The 20,620-nt window shown below is 44.4% G+C and overlaps 2 protein-coding genes across 7 annotated transcripts in view; both read left to right on the top strand.

The window, feature by feature from the left end:
- Positions 1-5,651, top strand: part of LOC128839982 (broad substrate specificity ATP-binding cassette transporter ABCG2-like) — a 30,038-nt gene extending 24,387 nt beyond the window's left edge. For all 6 annotated transcript variants that reach the window (XM_054033369.1, XM_054033367.1, XM_054033366.1 and 3 more), the window contains 5 exons: positions 438-562; positions 1,067-1,221; positions 2,610-2,699; positions 4,166-4,284; positions 5,169-5,651. In XM_054033369.1, coding sequence (XP_053889344.1) covers positions 438-562; positions 1,067-1,221; positions 2,610-2,699; positions 4,166-4,284; positions 5,169-5,316 — 637 coding nt within the window. In that variant the 3' untranslated portion in view covers positions 5,317-5,651. The remainder of the gene's footprint in view (positions 1-437; positions 563-1,066; positions 1,222-2,609; positions 2,700-4,165; positions 4,285-5,168) is intronic.
- A 2,310-nt stretch (positions 5,652-7,961) lies between these two features.
- On the top strand, positions 7,962-17,961 carry BLOC1S2 (biogenesis of lysosomal organelles complex 1 subunit 2). Its single transcript, XM_054035586.1, has 5 exons — positions 7,962-8,088; positions 9,637-9,753; positions 12,929-13,048; positions 15,610-15,714; positions 16,291-17,961. Exons 1-5 carry the CDS (start codon positions 8,031-8,033, stop codon positions 16,320-16,322), a joined length of 432 nt encoding a protein of 143 aa, XP_053891561.1. The 5' UTR covers positions 7,962-8,030; the 3' UTR covers positions 16,323-17,961.
- The last annotated feature ends 2,659 nt before the right edge of the window (positions 17,962-20,620 follow it).

Raw genomic sequence — 20,620 nt, 5'->3', positions numbered from 1 at the left:
TGGAAGCTTTCAAATCAATCCTCTTCCAGTGAGAACCAGCCTTTGGCCTTCCACCTGTGCAATGTTCAGGACCATTACCTTTGCAGGGATGGGAGGCTTTTTCAGTATAGTAATGCTTCACACTGCTATAGTGCCTTCCACTCAGGGATCTCAAAACCCTTTACAAAGCATAAGGAAGCCCTTATGACAGCCCTGTAGGGGCAGATCAGTATTGTTCCCCCCACTTTATGGATTATGGGAAACTGAGGCACCGAGCAAGTAAGCAACTTGCCCAAGGTTGGATAGTGAGTCAGTGGCAGAGCTAAGAATAGAACCCAGTTATCCTGACATTACAGCTGTCTTTTTAATAAATAACAGATAGTCATTGCTGAAGTTAGTTCTCATCCATATTGATAACCTCTAAACATGTACAATAACCTGTGTTCCTGTCTTCACAGCCATCAGTACACCAGTGGGTACTACCGAGTGTCAGCATACTTCTTTGCTTTGATGATTGGAGACCTTTTGCCCATGAGAACTCTTCCAGGCATTATCTTTTCATGCATAAGTTACTGGATGATTGGTAAAAAACTGATACGTTCACTTAACCACCCCTGCCCCGCTTTGTTCTTGCATAAACACCTTTGATATCTTGAATCTGAGCCGTCCATGCTTATTTCTACAGCTAAGCCACACAAATGGTTTTTTTTAAAAAGGGGGAGGTAGTGCCTCCAGCGTCCCTGCACAGACTGAACTGTGCGTGTGTTTGGAGGCTGTTAAATGCAGTCTGATATACAGGAACAATTCATGGGGTGAAATCTAGCTGGAAATCCTACTAGAAAAAGGCCAGCCAGCAACAGGAATGCAAGGTGAAGCTGGCTACCGACTCCCAGTAAACTTACTTTTCAGTTTTCATCTCCTGAATTCCTGGCCATCTGGCTTCTGCTTCATTGCAGCCAACTCTAAACTCTTTTGCTCCTCGCCTGAGCAAGTGTCTTGCTACCATGGACAGGGTTCCGAGGGCAGCTGCGAAGGTTTTATAACCCAGCCATTCACCGGACCTTTCTGTCTCATGCTGTTTTGACAGGTTATCAGGCAGTAGCAGGACGGTTCTTTTTCTTCATGCTGACACTGGTGCTAGTATCCTACACCGCTACGGCCATGTCTCTGGCTATCAGTGCTGGGATGAATGTGGTGGCCATTGCCAATCTGTTTATCACTATTTGCTTTGTCTTCATGCTTGTGAGTACTGTGTGCGCGGCTGGGGGGAGAGGGGGTTGCATGGAAGGCAGATGTGGATTGATTGAGCACTAATGGAAGTGAGGGATTAATAGGGGTGGGGAAGCTCTGACAGTCTTGGCCCTTGCCCATACACAATGCACCTCAGTCCTGACCTCCAGCACCCTCTGTCACTGCAGTCCGAGATCACACACACAACTCTACCAATGCATGTTAGTTCTGCCCTGCAGCTCCCCCCAGCTATTTCAGTCCTAGGCTTCCACCTAATGCTGCCAAATGCCTGTGGGCCTCAGCACTGACCTGCAGTACCCCTTGCCCATGTTATCAGGCCCAACATAGCTCTGCCAGTGCACCACTCTCCTACTGCACCCTCTGCTATTCCCATCCTGTCCTGCAGCCAGTGTACCGCATCCTAACCTGCTGCTTCACCTTTAGTCATTCCAGTCCTGGGCCTTCCACTGCTCTACAATGCACCTTAACCCTGACATGCAATGCTCCCTGCTAGTCTAGTCCCAAGCACACCATACCAGTGCAATTCTGCTGACCCACAACTTCCCCTGCTATTCCAGTCCTGGCCCATCAAATAGCCCTCCCAGTGCACACAGTCAATAGCCTTCCTTCTGGGAAAGAAAGCTACTGAGGCTTGTGGCTCCATGATGTGAGTGTGTGCATAACGAGGACTGGCCTGAGTGAACCAGGCTCCTTTTACTGCTCACCCGGGACCATATTCACCAGTGGCATTAGTGGGTGCAAGTCTGCTTACACCAAAATTCAGTGTCTCAAATAGAAGTAAATGTTTTCATGATTTCTTTAACAACTTCAGTCAAGGGAGTTTAAAAACAAACCCCTCTTCCCTGCACTGCAGGCAGCCTGGACAAATAGCATTGTGCCAGGTCATGGGGAAAAGACTTGAAATAAGCTCTAAAGGGATGTATTTTGTTGTGCCAAATGCTGCACGTAGTCTGAGGAATGGGGACATTCACCCCCTCATTTATGCTTTGGCTCTGGTTTGCTTTTGGCTTTCACCATTAACATGTTTCTTCCTTGGCTACATTTCTTCAAGGCTTGGGTGAGTTCTACCAAGTGAGTGAGAGTTTAAGGCGGAGGTGATGGGTATTTAACTCCTATAGTTCTACAGGTATAGCCTGAAGTGTGGGTGCAGTTTGATTGACATGCAAGTGCCGTTTTCCCAGATGGGATGGGGAATAACCAGTATAAGGTACACATATACCAGTACAGCTGCATCCACCCTAGAGGAAGCAGTGTTGCTTTAACTGTACTGGTATAGTTAAAGTGAGACAACTCTTTTGTGTGTTTCCAAGGCCTAAAAGTGTATGAATCTCTGTCAGTGCGTGAACGCATGACAGCCTCTTTTTTTTCTGTCATTTCAGATCTTTTCTGGCCTGTTGGTGAACCTTCCTTCTGTGATGGGATGGTTGAACTGGCTCAAATACTTCAGCATCCCCAGATACGGCCTCACAGTGAGTAGAAAATGTTATTCTGAAATGAATAAGATGCTCAAGGTGTCACTTCCTGGAGAGGCTTTTAAGGTGAATAAAGTTATTTTGAAAGTAATTGCTTAGGACTCCTTTTTTAATTTTATGAGTTTATATTTTCATGAAAGGTGTTGGGTTGGAAGCTCTGGGGAATAAACTCCTCTACTGAACCACAAAATAGGTACCACACGGGCGGCAGCAGGGAAATCACCCTATCCTACCACCCACCCATGGACTTAGTCCCTAGCCTGGAGAGACAGTCTCTATGGGTGAGAGGGCAGTTCAGTAGTCCATGGCCTGATAGCAGAGACAGCCAGGGCAGTGGCCAATGTGTGGTGGCACTTTGTGTGATGTGGGACATCTATCTATATTGTTTGTATGGTGCCCATTACCACAGTGTCTGAGCACCTCACCATCTTTAACATATTTTCTGTGGGAGGCAGGGCAGTGCTACTGCCCTAGCCACCACACCATCTTCTCTTCCACTAGGAACCAAGTTGGGACACCCAGCCCTGTTCACGTAGAACCTCAGACACCTTCTCAGAAGGCTACAGCCAAGTTTTTCAAAATCGATGAGTGATCTTGGGCCCCTCAGTTTGGGTGCTTAATGTGAGACACCTGAAGGGGCCCTGACTTTCAGAGGGCGGGTGCCCAGCACTTTGAGGTATCTCACATCAGGTACCCAGAATCACTAGCCACTCTTGAAAATCTTGGCTGTTCCATTTGGACATTACCTACTTAAATTGGATTTGAACTAGCGAGCTGAGCTGAGAAGCAAACTCTGTATGTTTGCCAGGCGTAATTAGCCACAGGGAAGAGAGACACCCAGTATAGTAAAGTGTAGCTTTTCACCCAAATCTGAATATCCTTCCTGCATCATCAGGAGTCGCTTAGGGCAATAATAACGCTCTGCCGTCCCAGTCTGCTGTGCTGTTTGCTAGAACGGCTCCCTTGCTGTGTTTCAGTAACTTAACTTTTTTTCCCCCCTGAGGATAGGGTGACCAGACGTCCCGATAAAATCGGGACTGTCCCAATATTTAGGCGTTTGTCCCGCATCCTGATATTTCACGGCACTCCACCTTTTTTTTTTTTTTTTGCTCTGCCAGTGATGACACCCCCCCGCCCCCCCGCATCCGATATTTTCTTTCTCTCATCTGGTCACCCTACCTGAGGATAGGTTTTTGGCCTATCAATGAACTCCCAGCCAGGAGGATCAAAAACTGATCTTCTACTGGTCCCTGCCCTTTGACCTGCCCAACTTAGGTGGCCCTACCAGGAGTTAAAATCTCCCACTGGCATAACTCTCAAGGTCATTGGGACACACAGCCCTTCTCACCTCATCAGGGTGCAGCCCCTAGGGGATGTTTTCACCCAAAGTCGAATGTTTACTCAGCATAGCAGGATGATGTTGCAGTATTTTACTACATCGTGGTGTCTGCTTTCCTCCACAGGCCCTGCAAGTCAATGAATTTAGAGACCTTTACTTCTGTGGTGAGAAACCCCAGAATATCACTGCGTCCCCTGGGGATGTGGCTGATTGCTCCTCAAATGCTACACAATTTGGAGAAATGTAAGTCTCTAGCTCACAACGGTTCTTGGGCCTCAGTGGGAATGAGTTTCCTGAGGGTGGAGTTTCTACAGCCATTAGTTTGGGGTCACTATAGCGCTCCTGAAAGTAGCTGCTCTTCAGCCAGCTTTCTCAAGGAAGCATCACAGGACACTCACCTCAGCACATTTTGGAGGGCTTATTTGAGACTGAGCAATTTTAGCAAATATAGTTCAGGGGGGAACTGTAGGGTGCCGGCCTGGAACCCCAGCCTAGAAAGGACAAACAACAACAACAACATATCCAAACGGACTTTGCCTATCTGAAATTTAGTTTTGGTAGCCTGCCATGGCTTATCTTTATAAAGGATATTTTTTTAAAAAATCCTAACGTTTTCCCAGAATGGGGGTATATTAACAACAAAAGGGAGGCTGTGGAGTTATCATGAGAGGTTAAAAGGTGCCCATCTGAGATGGTTTAGGAAGAATGAAATCATCCCTGGCATGATACAGAAGAACAGGCTGTATTACCTCATGGTAGGACACTTCAACCCAAATGAGTCAAAAAGATATGGTACCAGCCTGAACTGTTTTGACCCTGGATACAGTGAGATGTGACGATTAAAGGGTCACTGTGCTGACACATTAGGTATTGCTGGTACTTTGAAGCCATTACAGGAGGCAAAGAGGTCTAGAGGATAGGAAAAGTGGGAGTCACAAGACCTGGGGTTGTATCCCAGCTCTGTTACTGACCCACTGTGTGACTCTGGATAAGCCTCAGTGTCTGTTTGGGGAGAAAATGTCTCTGCAGAACAGAAACAATAGTAGCCACCTTTGTAAAGCACTTGGAAATCTCTGGCAGAATGTGCTAAGTGTCACTATTAACATCTGTCCCATGTCCCCCTGCAGGTGTTATGGTGAAACATATCTGTGCAGCCAAGGGATTGCATCTACCAACTGGGCCATGTGGGAAAACATAGTGGCTCTAGGCTGCATGACTGCCATCTTCCTCCTGATAGCCTATGGGAAACTCCGATTCATGAAGAAGTTCACCTAGCCTCACCCTCACTTTACTCTGTGACTTACCTCAGGACTTGGAACTGCAAAGTTTGTCAGGCCCATGCTCATTGAAAACCAATGAAAGATTCAGTGCCCACTTGTCAAGCGCAAGAAATATCTATTATGTGATCATGAGTAACATTTTTTACCTTGTCTATAGTTAAATTGCTGGCTATTTTATTGTAAGAAATTGTTAGAATATGAAGTTCTCTTACACACTTCTGTAAAAGTGCACTCTAATTTATATAACTTCATTATTCTGTGGCCACTGTCTGCAGTATCTCAGGAAAACATATTTAAACATATAAATTAATATGAACCAGATTTCATTTTGGCAATCATCTTTATTCTGTCCATCATTGATATATAATGACTGTTTTTCTGCACTGGTATTGGGTTTTTACTAGTGCCTATTGGATCACAATAGAGGCCTGTTCTATGAGGCGCTTCAAGATTTAAGACTAGAAAACATTTTGAATTGCCTTGCTTTGCAAACTGGGCATGGTGCAGATTTTATCTCTAGTAGCACCATAACATCGGAAGCTTTCCCCATACCAAAATCAACTCTCCTCCCAAAAGGTAAAGAAGAAAGATCAGCTATGTAGGACCTGTCAAACACGAACAGACTCATGGTCCACTAGTGTGGTCTTTCTCAAGCTGTGGGTCTCAACCTCAGGCGGGCGCAGAGTGGGCTGTGGAATTTAACATTGCAGAATTGGAATTTTTCAACAATAAACAAATGTTATGCCTAATTCTATACATATAGTGAATAGTTGCAACTAGTAAGTCATGTACATCGAATGTTACCATAGCAGCACCGAAGATTCTGCAGTTATTTCTTTTCTGAGTATAGTGAAAGAGTGCAAATACAAATTGCTGACACAGACTAACATGGCTACCACTCTGAAACCAGTGCAAAATCTGATACCTCTGTGTGATACACTGGTAAATGTAAAAAGAATGAGTACTTGTGGCACCTTAGAGACTAACAAATTTATTTAGACATAAGCGTTCGTGGGCTAAAACCCACTTCATTGGATGCATGCAGTAGAAAATGCATCCAATGAAGTGGGTTTTAGCCCACAAAAGCTTATGCCCAAATAAATTTGTTAGTCTCTAAGGGGCCATAAGTACTCCTCGTTCTTTTTGCTGATACAGACTAACATGGCTACCACTCTGAAATTGGGAAATGTTTATTTATAGAGGGAACCACTGTCTCAGAGAGTATCCTCATGCAGCGTTAGCTTAAGTTAACTTCTCTCAAGTGAGCCTAGCTCCAATGGAGCAGACACGCTGCCAAACAACACTTGAGCAGCACAGCGTGATTAGGTTAGCAGCACAGAGAAGCTGCATTGCTAGCTCCAATGCCAGCAGCAGTGGAGTTTCAATCCACCCCCTGACAGGCCAAGCTAGCTTGAGTGTAAAGCACCACTTCACTCGATCTACAGATTTTTGTGTGTGGGCCTAACTCAGGTTAGAACAGGGGTTTTCAAACTGGGGATCAGGACCCCTCAGGGGGTCACAAGGTTCTTACATGGGGGGGGGGGGTCAGCCTCCACCCCAAACCCCGCTTTGCATCCAGCATTTATAATGGTGTTAAATATATAAAGAAGTGTTTTTCATTTATAAGGGGGGGTCGGACTCAGAGGCTTGCTAGGTGAAAGGGGTCACCAGGACAAAAGTTTGAGTACCACTGGGTTAGAGGCAACACTGGAGTTACAGCTCAAGCTAGTGCTGCAGTAAAGACAACCCTTAGTGTCTAAAGATAAGCATGTGCTAGTCATAATATGTGGCAGGCAGAGAGCACTTGTCAAGATCACAGTTGAACCCAATGGGGAACTAGCCATGCTAACACCACAAAACATGAATGCTTCTGTTTTTCACTTTCAGAGAAGGAAGGGCCCCTGCTAGATCTGAAACCACAATTCCTGGCTTTTCACTTCCTCAGCAGCTTTGAATTGTTGGTACAAATGTTGGGTTTACTAGGTTTGTTTAAATAACTAAACAATGTTGTCTGATACTTAGAATTGTTTGTGATTAGTCTTCTTGCTTTTAAAGTTATTATAAAAACATTTTAAAATGTGTTGTTTGCTGGAAAAAGACACTTTTTAGTAGTACAGGGGCATTAATTAACATGTTCATAGCTATTTATATTACCGTCTGGCCCCAACTGAGATCAGTCATTGTGCTAGGTGCTGTACAGGTGGGTAGAAAAAGGTCAGTAGAGCCTGGTTGGTGATGGTTTTAACACCGCCAAGTGTCACATCAACCGCGCCTCCATCTAAGCTGGGCATTAGGGCACCGCCAGGGTCGTTGAAGGAACACAGCCAGAAGCGTGGTTCCCTCCACCAGCATGAGGTGGAGCTTTCTTCGGGGTGAGCCCCATAGGGAATGGAAATAAAGCTTTCGGTGGTTTTAAAATGGTCTGGCAGGAGAGGGGCCCTACCACATCCCCCTCACACCAGGTGGACATTAGCATCCCCGGCATGGGGGACTAGGCTCCCGGCACCTGAGGCCCCGCCCGGGACAACCAGGGCCCCTCCGGTCGCCAGTGCCACCCACGTGCGCAGAAGGATGTGACAGCCGTGTCTGTGCGCAAGCGCTATGCTCCCGCGCCTGCGCAGTAGGGAGCAGGGGGCGGAGCCACGCTTGGCGAGTTCGGGGGAACGCGGAAGCGGCCGGGATTTGTCTATCGGAGGGGGGCCTGTCGTCATGGCAACCGCCGCCGCTGCCGAGGGTCCGCCGGAGGCCCGGGTGCAAGTAGCCAAACGTAAGGGAGAGGCCGCGGGGAGCCTAAGACCCGCGCCCCCTCCCCGCGAACCCGCCCCAAGCTGGGGGCCTGGAGCTGTGACCCCCGGGTGCCGCGCTACTAATGTGCCCCCACCTCCCAAGGGGGCCCTGGGCCCAGCTGGCCCCCAGCCCCTGAGCGGAGCCCCTGGCAGGCTGGTGCTGTTGCCCTAGCAGGGGTCTCAGGGGTTCGGCCTCTGCCCAGGAGACCCCGCAGAGTTGGGGTCTGGTCCCCCCGCACACCCCAGGCTACGAGAGGGGCCAGAGCGCCCATCCCAAAGGGACCCGCATTTGTCCATTGGCCTTAGTGACTCCTGGGGCGGGAACGGGGCACCCCCCAGAGCTCTCAGTTCACCCGTCACCTGTGGCAGGTGTGAGCCAACCGGGTGGCATCGCTCTGTGGCCAAAAGACCAGGGTCTCCATCCCCTAACTGAGCAGGGGTTGTTTCAACGGTGATGGGCTGCGGTGCTGGCTTGGCTGATTGTCCTTCACTAGGCTGAGTTAGTCTTATTCCCCACACGCAGTGCACCCAGTCATACATAATGTTAAACCTTCCAGAAGTGGGTGATGGCACCAGTCTTCTGTCACAGGCAGCTGGTGCTGTTTCTCTCTGTGTCTCACATGTGACTTGCTGCAGCCTTTATTTGGCAAATATTCCTTGCTTACAATGACACTGAGAAGGATGAAGCATCAAGAGGGAGAGGAAAATGTCTTCACTTAGACGGGCAGCCTATGGTTTTGTCATGAAAAGCTATTCCAGGCTAATAAGACTATCAGTTCTTTGCAGAAGGAACTGATGCTTACTAACCATTTATATAGCCTGCAAATTATCATCACACTATTCCAAACATAGAGTAAGTCTGGTTCCCTGCTCCAAAATGCATATTGCCTATGGGCTTGATCCTGCAGTATGCCAAGCTCTTCCAGGAGTTGCTAAGTGCCCTCAGCCCCTAGGTAAGTCAGGTGGAGTTATGGGTGCTTGGGCATATCTCAGAATCAAGCCATGTAAAGAAAATACAAGCAAATACAGAGCAGAAGAAAACAACTCCAATGAAGCAGTGGAGAGATTATTTGTGGGAAGAACAGAAGGAATGTTACAAAGGGATTTGAAGGAGAAGAAAAAGTTTAGTGGACAGGACTGGGGGACTGTTGCAGCACCTTCTGAAGGGGACATAGAGAACAGTTCTCAATCAGTGATCAAAGATGAAAAAAAATGACAATAGGCACAGCCAATAGAAATGATCAGACTCAAAGATCTTTCCTGAAATCATTGTCTTCACATCATCTAATCTTTGCCATGGTTAATTTTTGCCTTTGTAATAATAAGGTAAACTGGAGAGGCTGTTAAATCAACTTTATGCTATTTTACAGATAACTTTGTGGGTTAATTGTTTATTAATCTAAAATGTACACCCTATGTTGAAAATAAATGTAACAAAAAGATCTGTGTTGTTTTTACAATCTTTTGTGAACTTCAGTATTTGACTAATTTTCCCTTACCTTTGTACTGTTCATTTATAACCTGATTAGAGGATCCTGCTGTGGAGACAGCGGAGGAAGCTAAGGAACCAGCAGAAGCAGATATCAATGAGCTTTGTAAGAATATGTTTAACAAAATGGCCACTTACTTAACAGGTGAACTGACAGGTAAGGCAAACTGTGAAACTAACAAACCTGGCTAGCATGGAGATAAACTGTTTAAAAAAGGAAATATGCTGCTTAGTGTTTTAGGGCTTGTCTACACAGGGACACTCAGGAAAAGTAATCCGAATTATTTAAGGTGTGAATTAAAAGGGGATTAGTTAAACTGCATTCAGCCCCTGTGTGGGCAGAATTAAAGTGTCCTTAATATAATTTGGTGGTTTTATGTACACAAGCAATTAGACCATGGCAAGCTGGGATGTGAATCCACCTTGCACTAGCCTGCCCCAATCTAACTGTCCACATGCACCCTGCTGATGTGCATTAATAGTTCATTAATGTTCTTTGAGCTAGTCCCATTTCAAAGAGGACGAGATCAAAGTGCTCTAGCGAACTGTTAACGCATGTCAGCTGTCAGCGGGGTCACACGGGCAGTTAGATGGCTGCCACTTGGATCATGTGTTGAGATAGAACATCAGAGCATCTGAATGAAAAGCTAAAGAGGACCCCAGATTGATGTGCCTTTTTATCTTTCAAAAAGTTTTTAGTGCGGTACTGAATCAGGTTAACTATTTCTTCTTCTGAGAGCTTGTCTGTACGAACACTTAATTTGTGGCAAGGTGAGGTGTAAATCTATTTCTCTGTAGCCTGCCATGCACTAAGTGCCTGCATGGACACTGTTGCCACGTGCTAAAAGTTCCCTAGTATGCTTTAATCTATTCCCTAACTCTGTATGCATCTATGCTAAAATGTAGCTCCTACTGATGTAACTCGCCCACTTCATCGACTTAATAACTCCACCTCCACAAGAGGCATAGTGCTTAGGTCGATGTAGTTAGGTCGATGCAGTGTCAGTGTAGACACTGCGTTGCTTACATCGACTGTTGCTGCCTTTCAAAAGCTATCCCACAATGCCCCATGCTGACAGTCAAATCGGTACAAGCGCTCCTGGTGAGGACGTGCACTGCCAACACAAGGAGCATAGTGTGGACATGCAAAAGCGATTTAATTACTGCGATGGCTGTATGTCGACATAATTTAGGTCCACTTAATACTGTAATGTAGACTGGTCCTAAGTGTTCACATAGACAAGCCCTCAGTGGGGAGGGAACAGATGTAGAGCAAGAGGGACCTATAAACATGCTGTAGCTTCATGACTGGACCAAAGCTGACTTTGGAACTGAGCTGGGCTGCCATTCCCCTGTGGCAAGTATAACTGACCTCCATAGGTGGGGGAAGTAAAGGCCATGTAATGGAACCACAGCTGTCCCCTTTAAGAACAGCAGGAAGCTGCAGCAAAGACTACCTGGGAAGGGCTCCTGCAGGGAAGACTGAAATCAAGGAGGTTACCCCAACTAGGAGTAGCCTGCTAAGGCAGGAGAAAAACCCTGACATCAGGGGAGTTTGGAAGTCAAAGCTAGAAGGCTGAGCTCCAGCTAGGTAAAGCCTGAGAGTGGTCACGGAATGGGGACACAGCTCCAGGAAAGAGGGCTGGGGATTCCCTAGCTAAGGGGAAGAGAGACACTGAACTGGGGTTGGGGCCTGAAGTGCCAGTGTGTACCGAGAGGACTGAATAAATTGGACTCAAGAAGGGGAGTGCTTACATTACCTTTGGACTAGGGGTGTGGAGTTTATTTAAGAAGCCCCTGAAGCAGGAGTGACAGAGACAGGTGCCATGAAATGATCTTTGACAACAAGGGGGTGCTCAGTTGGCGGCTCCCTGTTACTGAATGGAACAAGTACTGTGCGTATGCGGCAGAGCCAACATCCCATGAAGCATGCTGAAATGGGTTACTGTTCTCATTAGCTGCAGTTGAGAGAATAGAAATTGCTGGTTCAGGGTGTTGGCTCTGTAGCACCGACAACTTTATGTAAATTGCATTTGTGCTAAAGTTGTTAAGCCACAAATAGCCTGGTGGCATGTTATTGGCAAGCTACCCATTTTGTCCACATCACATCAGCAGACTTTGAAAGAACCTTTGTCATTTCATACTGCCTGTGGCCCTGACTCAGTAAGGCACTTAAACACCTCTGTCTATCTTAGGGACTTATCTGGCCCCCATTCCTGTAGTATCTGAGCACCTCACTATTTTTTTTTTTATTTTCCTCCCAGGACCCATGTGAGGTTAGGTAGCTATTATCCCCATTTTGCAACTAGGGAATTGAAACGTAGAGAGACTAAGTGACTTGCCTAATGTTGTATAGGAAGTTCATGGCAGAGCAGGGACCCCGATCCCCCGAGTCCTAGGCTAATGCTCTAACTACTGGACCATCCTTCCTTTCTAGTGGTGCTCTGTTAAATCAAAGCCTATATGCGAACCAACAGAGGTAAGGTTAACACAGAAGTCTTACCTCTTATGTTTTCCAACTTTTTTCAGCTTAATGTTTCTCTTATTATTTTTCTCTACAAAAATGCAAAACCAAAAACAGTTTGCAGGCTGTTGCATTCAGGCTAGGGTAACCAGATAGCAACTGTGAAAAAACGGGACGGGGGTCGGGGGTAATAGATACCTATATAAGAAAAAGTCCCAAAAAACGGGACATCTGGTCACCCTAATTCAGGCAGACCACCATCCCCATTTGAAGCCCCATTGACTTCTGTGGGGCTTTGTGTTCCTGCATGCAGATCAACTTTCAGGATCAAGACCTTTAGCTTTGTAAATAGAAACTTTTGTCTGCCAGAATGATTGGTATTGTAGATGTGTATAAAATAAGCCCATGTTTTTTACTGAATATGCTACATATTTATTCTTGAGTCCATCTGATATTCCAATCTGCAACATTTGATCTCATTGTTTTTAGGCAAAAAGAAGAACAGGAGTACTTGTGGCACCTTAGAGACTAACAAATTTATTAGAGCATAAGCTTTCATGGACTACAGCCCACTTCTTCGGATGCAAGTGGGCTGTAGTCCATGAAAGCTTATGCTCTAATAAATTTGTTAGTCTCTAAGGTGCCACAAGTACTCCTGTTCTTCTTTTTGCGGATACAGACTAACACGGCTGTTACTCTGAAAATTGTTTTTAGGGAGCATCTTGCTAAGAGCCATATTATTGAATGAGATACTCTAAGCTATGTTCAGCTGTCACCTTGAACTCTTCAGCTCTGAACAGTGCGCACGTAGATTCCAAACTCTGCTAGTTGTTTTTATAAAGGTGTAAATATTTTCTTTTTTCTAAAGCCACCAGTGAAGACTACAAACTCCTGGAAAACATGAACAAGCTGACTAGCTTGAAATATCTGGAAATGAAAGATATTGCTGTAAACATTAGTCGAAACCTGAAGGACCTAAATCAAAAATGTAAGTAAAAACGAGTCAGGAATGACTCTAGTACCTTTCGAAGGAGAGAAGATTCTGTAAAGGCTGTATGTGCCTAGAATATGTGATAAGTGTAGAATAAGTTTCATTTGAAGCTGATGGTTAAATGAATGGAGCTCTCTGAATAGTACTAATCCTCCCTTTGCTTTTGTATGGGAGACGAAGGATGGTTTTGTGATAAGTTAGCAGAAGTGAAGCCAGGAACCCTGGGTTGTATTCCCAGCTCTGTCAGAGTCCCACTGTGGCGTTGGGCAGGTTAGTGTCTGATCCAACTTAAAGTCAATGGAAAGACTTCACTAACTTTGAGGGAGAGTTTGTTCAGGTCCATAAGCTGTGTCCATCACTGTCCCCATCTGTACATTAGGGACAATAATATTTATCTACATCAACAGTGGCATGGGGATAAAGAGATTTAATCCACCAAAATACTTTGCCCTTCCTTGGTATTATTGTCTCAACTAGTTATTTTAGCTGCTTAGATTATGCACAGGAGAAGGTAAAGGAAAAAATGAAAGATGTGATTAGGTTAAATAGTGATTTGTAACCTAAAGGAAACTGTTCTAGCCATATTGGCACTTTGTGTCATCATTGTTAGTGCCCTACCAAATTCATGGTCCATTTCATGGGCATAGGATTTTTAAAATACTATTTCATGATTTCAGCTATTTAAATCTGAAATATCACAGTGTTGTAATTGTGGGGTCCTGACCCAAAAAGGAGTTGTGTGGGGGTCACAAGGTTATTGTAAGGGGGGTGTGGTATTGCCACCCTTACTTCAGAGCTGGGCTCCCAGCCACCAAATGCTCTCCAGCTGCCCAGCTCTGAAGGCAGAGCCATCACCAGCAGCAGCACAGAAGTAAGGATGTATGGTATTGCCACCCTTACTTCTGCGCTGCTGCCTGCGGAGCTGGGTCCTCAGTCAGCAGCTGCCATTCTCCGGTCGCCCAGCTCTGAAGGTAGCAGCACAGAAGTAAGGGTGGCATGGTATGGCATTGCCACCCTTACTTCTCTGCTGCTACTGGCAGGGCACTGCCTTCAGAGCTGGGCGATTGGCCAACAGCTGCTGCTCTCTGGCCACCCAGCTCTGAAGGCAGCGGAGAAACAAGGGTGGCAATACCATGATCCCCCCCCTAAAATAACCTTGTGACCCCCTCGCAACTCCCTTTTGGGTCATGACCCCCAATTTGAGAAACTCTGATCTCCTCGGTGAAATCAGTATATAGTTTAGGGTAAAAACACACAAAAGACCAGATTTCACAATCTGACTCGTTTTTCATGGCCATGAATTTGGTAGGTCCCTAATCATTGTGAATATCCTGGCCCAGGATCAGTGTTCCCTCTAATTTTTTACATCCATGTGCAGAATGAATTTTATGTGCACCAATATGAGGTGATGTGTGACACATCACCTCCATATTAGTGCACGTAACAAAATTCATGTGGTGGGGCCAAGGGGTTTGGAATGTGGGAGGGGGCTTAGGGCTGGGGCATGTGGGAGGGGGTGAGGGCTCTGGGATGAGGCTGGGGATGAGGGGTTTGGGAGGGGGCTCGGGGCAGAGGGTTGGAGTGCAGGGGGGATGGGCTTGGGTGGGGCCAGGGATGAGGGGTTTGGGGTGCAGGCTGCCCAGGGACTATGGTGGGAAGAGAGAGGACTCCCCCCAGCCCTCTCTTGCCACAGCAACTCATGGCCGGGGGAGAGGCACCTCTCCCCACCATGGCAACTCCATACTGGGGCACCTCTCCCTGCCACAGACCTGAGCCCCTCCGCTGGGCTTAATAGGCAGCTGCACATCTTAGAGCGAACTTAGCCCAGGATATGTATTTATCTACCTTTTGGAGAGTCCTCAATTTTTTTTTTTTTAATTCAGTACCTGTTTCTGTAAGAGTGAAAGTTTCTTTCTAAGATTGAGATGACTTTCTAGAAAGCCTTAGTGGATCTTCAAAATCTGTATTTGTGTAACTGTCAGTTATATACCTTCCATCACAGCTATGGGTTATGGCAGTGAAATGTACATGTGATCTTGTTTTCCAAACACCGTAAAACTTTGCAATTCAACATCACTACAGATAATGAATCAATTCTGCTTGATTACTGCTGAAAGCTGGAGATTTCTAGGATTTACATGCAAAATTGGTGATAAACATTGTGCAGCTGTCTGTCTTGTATACAATTTATAAAGCTATATACTATAGGTAATAAAATGCCTGTACAGTGAGTGAAGTAAATAGATTCTTCTTTCATTCTCATAACTGGCTACATACTTAGTATATTTGCTTTCAGCTGATTAGAAACTGATTAAGAGTTTAAAAAGATACTTGTATTGATTTAATTCTCACTGTATTTTTTTTTGGTGGTGAGTTTGAGAATAGTTAGATTTTTAAGTATAAAATAAAAATTTAACTCTAGACACTTGTTCTTTTTGTCATCCGTAAAATATACTGACCAAACAATGTCCTGCGAAGCTCTTTGTTTCAGCTCTGAACTGTTCCCTCTCAGTGAATTAGTAAGAACTGATTGGTCTGGTTTTCCCCCCTTTTTTAAGATGCTGGTCTTCAGCCGTATCTCGAACAAATCAACCTAATCGAAGAGCAAGTGGCAGCTCTTGAGCAGGCAGCCTACAAGCTGGATGCCTATTCGAAAAAGCTTGGTAACCATGTTCCTGTATTGTTACTATTGAGCAGGATAGCCTATTGTACAATGTACACAGAAGAAGCCAGGAGTAATTTTCATAGAGATTTAACTAGTCTGTGTTGGAACTCTGAAAATGCAGTATGTGATTGTTCTCCTTTCAGGAAACTGGGTAATAGAAATATACTCGGAAGAGCAAGAAGGGTATTATAACTTGGGTATATTAGAAGTAGCAGGCTTTATGAGAAGGCTGACTATAATGTGGGTAGTGTTCCAATATAATTATTAACACCACCTGATTCTGCAAGGCATTCAGGTATCTGGTGCCTAAAGATGCAGAGAGGTCCTCTTAAAAATTTCACCTAAGTAGGTTAAGTGCATAAATCCTATTGATTTCCATGGGAGTTAGGTACTGAGTGGTATTTTTAAAAGCACCTGTTTGCAACTATAGGTGCCTAAATACCTTTGAAAAACTGTCTCAAGTGCCTTTGGTCACTCTGAAGTCAAGGGGAATCTAGACTACGCATCAGCTTACAGGATTGGAGCCTTTAGTCCTCCTCTCAGTTCTAACAACCATTCTGCTTTTCTTCTGCAGAAGCAAAGTACAAAAAACTGGAGAAACGATGAAATTCTACAACAAAAAGGACGCTTTTTCCTAAGATACGAGAATTGGGTCATGACTCAGATTGACTTGTCAAATTCCTAAGGTTTGAACTGCACCAAACATACAAGCTGTTATTCTGGAAGAGCCGTGTAGCCAGGGGGATGCCTTGGCTAAGGACTTGAGTGTAGCAGACATCAGACTAGTAATGTTGCTGTGTGTCTATTCCTTCTGAGGCTAGAAAACCTTCTCTTTTCTCAGAAGCCTGTTCTTTTACTGCCTCTATTATTGAGCTGTAGTCAAAAGCTGAAATCTACTCTGAGCTCTTATGAGTTGCCATAAGATAGTGTTCACATTTAATACTTCCTAAGCTCCATATGTCCTATGGCCTTGTAGAAAATTTCCTCCATAGCCTACCACTATATTCTCCTCTACAGCTGTAGCACCTGAAATTCCCCTTGTTCCACTGCTTCCTTTTCCGCACTTAGAGCCCTGTGTCTAGTATAAATATTCTTTCCATCTGAACTGTCTAAAGATCTGTTTTCAGAGGTGTGAGCATTGTTTTGGATCCTCTTAAATTTGTCTTGGTATCCAGATTTCCTGTTGAAAGGGGAATAATAGTTATAGCTTTACAGTTAAACTTTTCTCTCTCGCAAATGTCTTGAAACTAACTCAGATTGTGTTTCTGAGAACTGGTTTCTCATGCTTTATGCAAGTTTATCCTGTTAAAGTAGCTGAGAACAGAAGCATCTAACAGTCATTTTGATTTAGAGATCACAGGAGAAGATGATATTTAAGACTAATTCTGTACTTTATTGAAATTCTTTGGAAGTTGATTAAATTAAGCTAAGCTACATTTGGAAAAAGGCACTTATTCTGGAATAAGTGCCAATTTATCCCAGAATAACTCCATGTGTAGACAAGCCTTAAATAAATGTGTAATGGGCTAGAAAAGCTAAGATCTTGCATTATGAAAACAAGTGGTGATTCATAATCAGTTTCATTGAGATATTTCCCAATACTAGAAGATTGTATCTTGTCTAAATGAGTTGTATAGACCTCTCTGCAAGTTATGGTACTTCTTATTTGCCTTTTAGTTATCTAAAAAGCAAACTTTCAATGGATGGGACACCATTAATATTTATGGTGTCACTGCTACATAGTGTAGGTATGAGATAGGAACCAAAGACTCATTATCTGAAAATAAGTGGTTACATTTGTAACAATGGGATATGAACATTACAAGTAAAAGCCAGATCTATCAATTCATGAGTTTTAGTGAGGTGGTATTGGAGGGCAGACTAAGCTTCAGGACAAAAAGAGAATGCCCACACAGAATCAAAAGAGGGGCTAACTATAACAAACTTGTCTTTCTACTACATTTATCAATTTCTTGTTGCACTTCTCCCTTTAGAATATTTGATCCTTGGTCTTCTACATGTACCCCATTAAGGAGAATTAAGTTGTATTCAGTTTATAACTAATCGAAGGGTTGTGGACTTAGCACAATCAGGTCTCAGGCTCTGGTGTGCTACCCTAAGATGATATACTAGAAGAGCATTTCCCCAAGCTTAGCTGAGTATTTCCCATAGGGAAAAATGAGCATTTCACTGTAGTTATTACAGCTGGATTTCTTTATATATGATAAAAAAGGTTGACACTTAATCTTGAGCATTATTTTTTTTTTTTTTAAACAAATAAGCTTTCAGATTAGGAACTGAATGCTGAAGTTTGCCCTGAAGGTGTTTCAGGTTGAGGGAGAAGCTTGCTTTCTGGATGAACAGTGAGCAGCAGTAGTGGACGCTTGCTCTCTAACTTTGCAGAGCTAAAATTTGTTATAGCAGCACTGTAAATGAAAGCGTACACACCCTACAAAGCATGTGGACAAAGGGGGATCTACTTGGTATAGTGTACTTAGATTTTCAGAAAGCCTTTGACAAGGTCCCTCACCCAAGGCTCTTAAGCAAAGTAAGCTGTCATGGGATAAGAGGGAAGGTCCTCATGGATTGGTAACTTGTTAAAAGATAGGAAACAAAGGGTAGGAATAAATGGCCAGTTTTCACCATGGAGAGGGGTAAATAGTGGTGTCCCCCAGGGGTCTGTACTGGGACCAGTCCTATTTAACATTCATAAGTGATCGAGGTGGCAAAATTTGCAGATGATACAAAACTACTCAAGATAGTTAAGTCCCAGGCAGACTAAAGAGCTACAAAAGGATCTCAAAACTGGGTGAATGGGCAACAAAAATGGCAGATGAAATTCTTGTTGATAAATGCAAAGTAATGCATGTTGGAAAACAATCCTAACTATACATATAAAATGATGGGATCTAAATTAGCTGTGACCCCTCAAAAGAGATCTTGGAGTCATTGTGGATAGTTCTCTGAAAACATCCACTCAATGTGCAGCAGCAGTCAAAAAAAGCAAACAATGTTGGGAATCACTAAGAAATGATAGATAAGACAAAATATATTGCCTCTACATAAATCCCTGTTATGTCCACATCTTGAATACTGCATACAGATGTGGTCACCCCCATCTCAAAAAAAAGATATTGGAGTTGGAAAAGGTACAGAAAAGGGCAACAAATAATTAGGGGTCTGGAACAGCTGCCCTGTGAGGAGAGATTAATAAGACTGGGGCTTTTCAGCTTGGAAAAGGGATGACTAAGTGGGGGGATATGATCAAGCTCTATAAAGTCATGACTAGTGTGGAGAAAGTCCATAAGGAAGTGCTATTTACTCCTTCTCATAACACATGAGCTAGCGGTCAAATGAAATAGGCAACAGGTTTAAAACAAAAAAGGTTCTGTTTTGTTTCCTCCCCCACCCCCCAAACAGAGAGTCAACCTGTAGAATTCCTTGCCAGAGGATGTTGTGAAGGTCAAAACTAACAGGAACAACAAGGAGTCTGGTGGCACCTTAAAGGCTAACAAATTTATTTGGGCATAAGCTTTCGTGGGTAAAAACCTCACTTCTTCAGATGCATAGAGTGAAAGTTACAGATGCAGGCATTATATACTGATACATGGAGAGCAGGGAGTTACTTCGCAAGTGGAGACCCAGTGTTGACAGGGCCAATTCAATCAGGGTGGATGTAGTCCACTCCCAATAATAGGTGAGGAGGTGTCAATTCCAGGAGAGGAAAAGCTGCTTCTGTAATGAGCCAGCCACTCCTAGTCCCTATTCAAACCCAGATTAATGGTGTTAAATTTGCAAATGAGTTTTAGTTCTGCTGTTTCTCTTTGAAGTCTGTTTCTGAAGTTTTTTTGTTCAATGATAGTGACTTTTAAATCTGTAATAGAATGACCACGGAGCTTGAAGTGTTCACTTACTGGCTTATGTATGTTATCAGACATCAGGAATGGTTTGTGTCCATTTATTCTTTTGCGGAGGGAGTGTTCGGTTTGGCCAATGTACATGGCAGGGGGGCATTGCTGGCACATGATGGCATAACATTATTGGATGTGCAGGTGAATGAGCCCTTGATGGTGTGGCTTATGTGGTTGGGTCCTCTGATGGTGTCGCCAGAGTAGATATGGGGACAGAGTAGGCAACGAGGTTTGCTACAGGGATTGGTTCCTGGGTTGGTGTTTCTGTGGTGTGGTGTGTAGTTGCTGGTGAGTATTTGCTTCAGGTTGGGGGGTTGTCTGTAAGCGAGGACTGGCATGCCTCCCAAGGTCTGTGAGAGTGAGGGATCATTTTCCAGGATAGGTTGTAGATTGTGGATAATGCATTGGAGAGGTTTTAGCTGGGGGCTGTATGTGATGGCCAGTGGTGTTCTGTTATTGTCCTTGTTGGACCTATCCTGTAGTAGGTGATTTCTGGGTACCCGTCTTGCTCTGTCAATCTGTTTCCTCACTTCCCCAGGTGGGTAGTGTAGTTTTACGAATGCTTGATAAAGATCTTGTAGGTGTTTGTCTCTGTCTGAGGGGTTGGAGCAAATTTGGTTGTATCTTAGGGCTTGGCTGTAGACAATGGATCGTGTGATGTGTCTTGGATGGAAGCTGGAGGCATGTAGGTACGTATAGCAGTCAGTAGGTTTCTGACAAGTTTCAGAGTAACAGCCGTGTTAGTCTGTATCCGCAAAAAGAAGAACAGGAGTACTTGTGGCACCTTAGAGACTAACAAATTTATTAGAGCATAAGCTTTCGTGGACTACAGCCCACTTCTTCGGATGCATATAGAATGGAACATATAATGAGGAGATATATATACACACATACATATATATATCTCCTCATTATATGTTCCATTCTATATGCATCCGAAGAAGTGGGCTGTAGTCCACGAAAGCTTATGCTCTAATAAATTTGTTAGTCTCT

This window comes from Malaclemys terrapin, chromosome 7 (assembly GCF_027887155.1).
Source record: "Malaclemys terrapin pileata isolate rMalTer1 chromosome 7, rMalTer1.hap1, whole genome shotgun sequence".
Taxonomy (NCBI): domain Eukaryota; kingdom Metazoa; phylum Chordata; order Testudines; family Emydidae; genus Malaclemys; species Malaclemys terrapin.
This window is presented reverse-complemented; position numbering and strand designations above follow the sequence as displayed.

What these genes read in the sequence shown, in the direction of transcription:
- BLOC1S2 (XM_054035586.1), top strand. Translation starts at nt 8,031, where the DNA reads ATGGCAACCGCCGCCGCTGCCGAGGGTCCGCCGGAGGCCCGGGTGCAA. An exon ending in CCGGGTGCAAGTAGCCAAAC is followed by an intron (nt 8,089 to 9,636) that starts GTAAGGGAGAGG and finishes TAACCTGATTAG; the next exon opens with AGGATCCTGCTGTGGAGACA. An exon ending in TGCCTATTCGAAAAAGCTTG is followed by an intron (nt 15,715 to 16,290) that starts GTAACCATGTTC and finishes TTTCTTCTGCAG; the next exon opens with AAGCAAAGTACAAAAAACTG.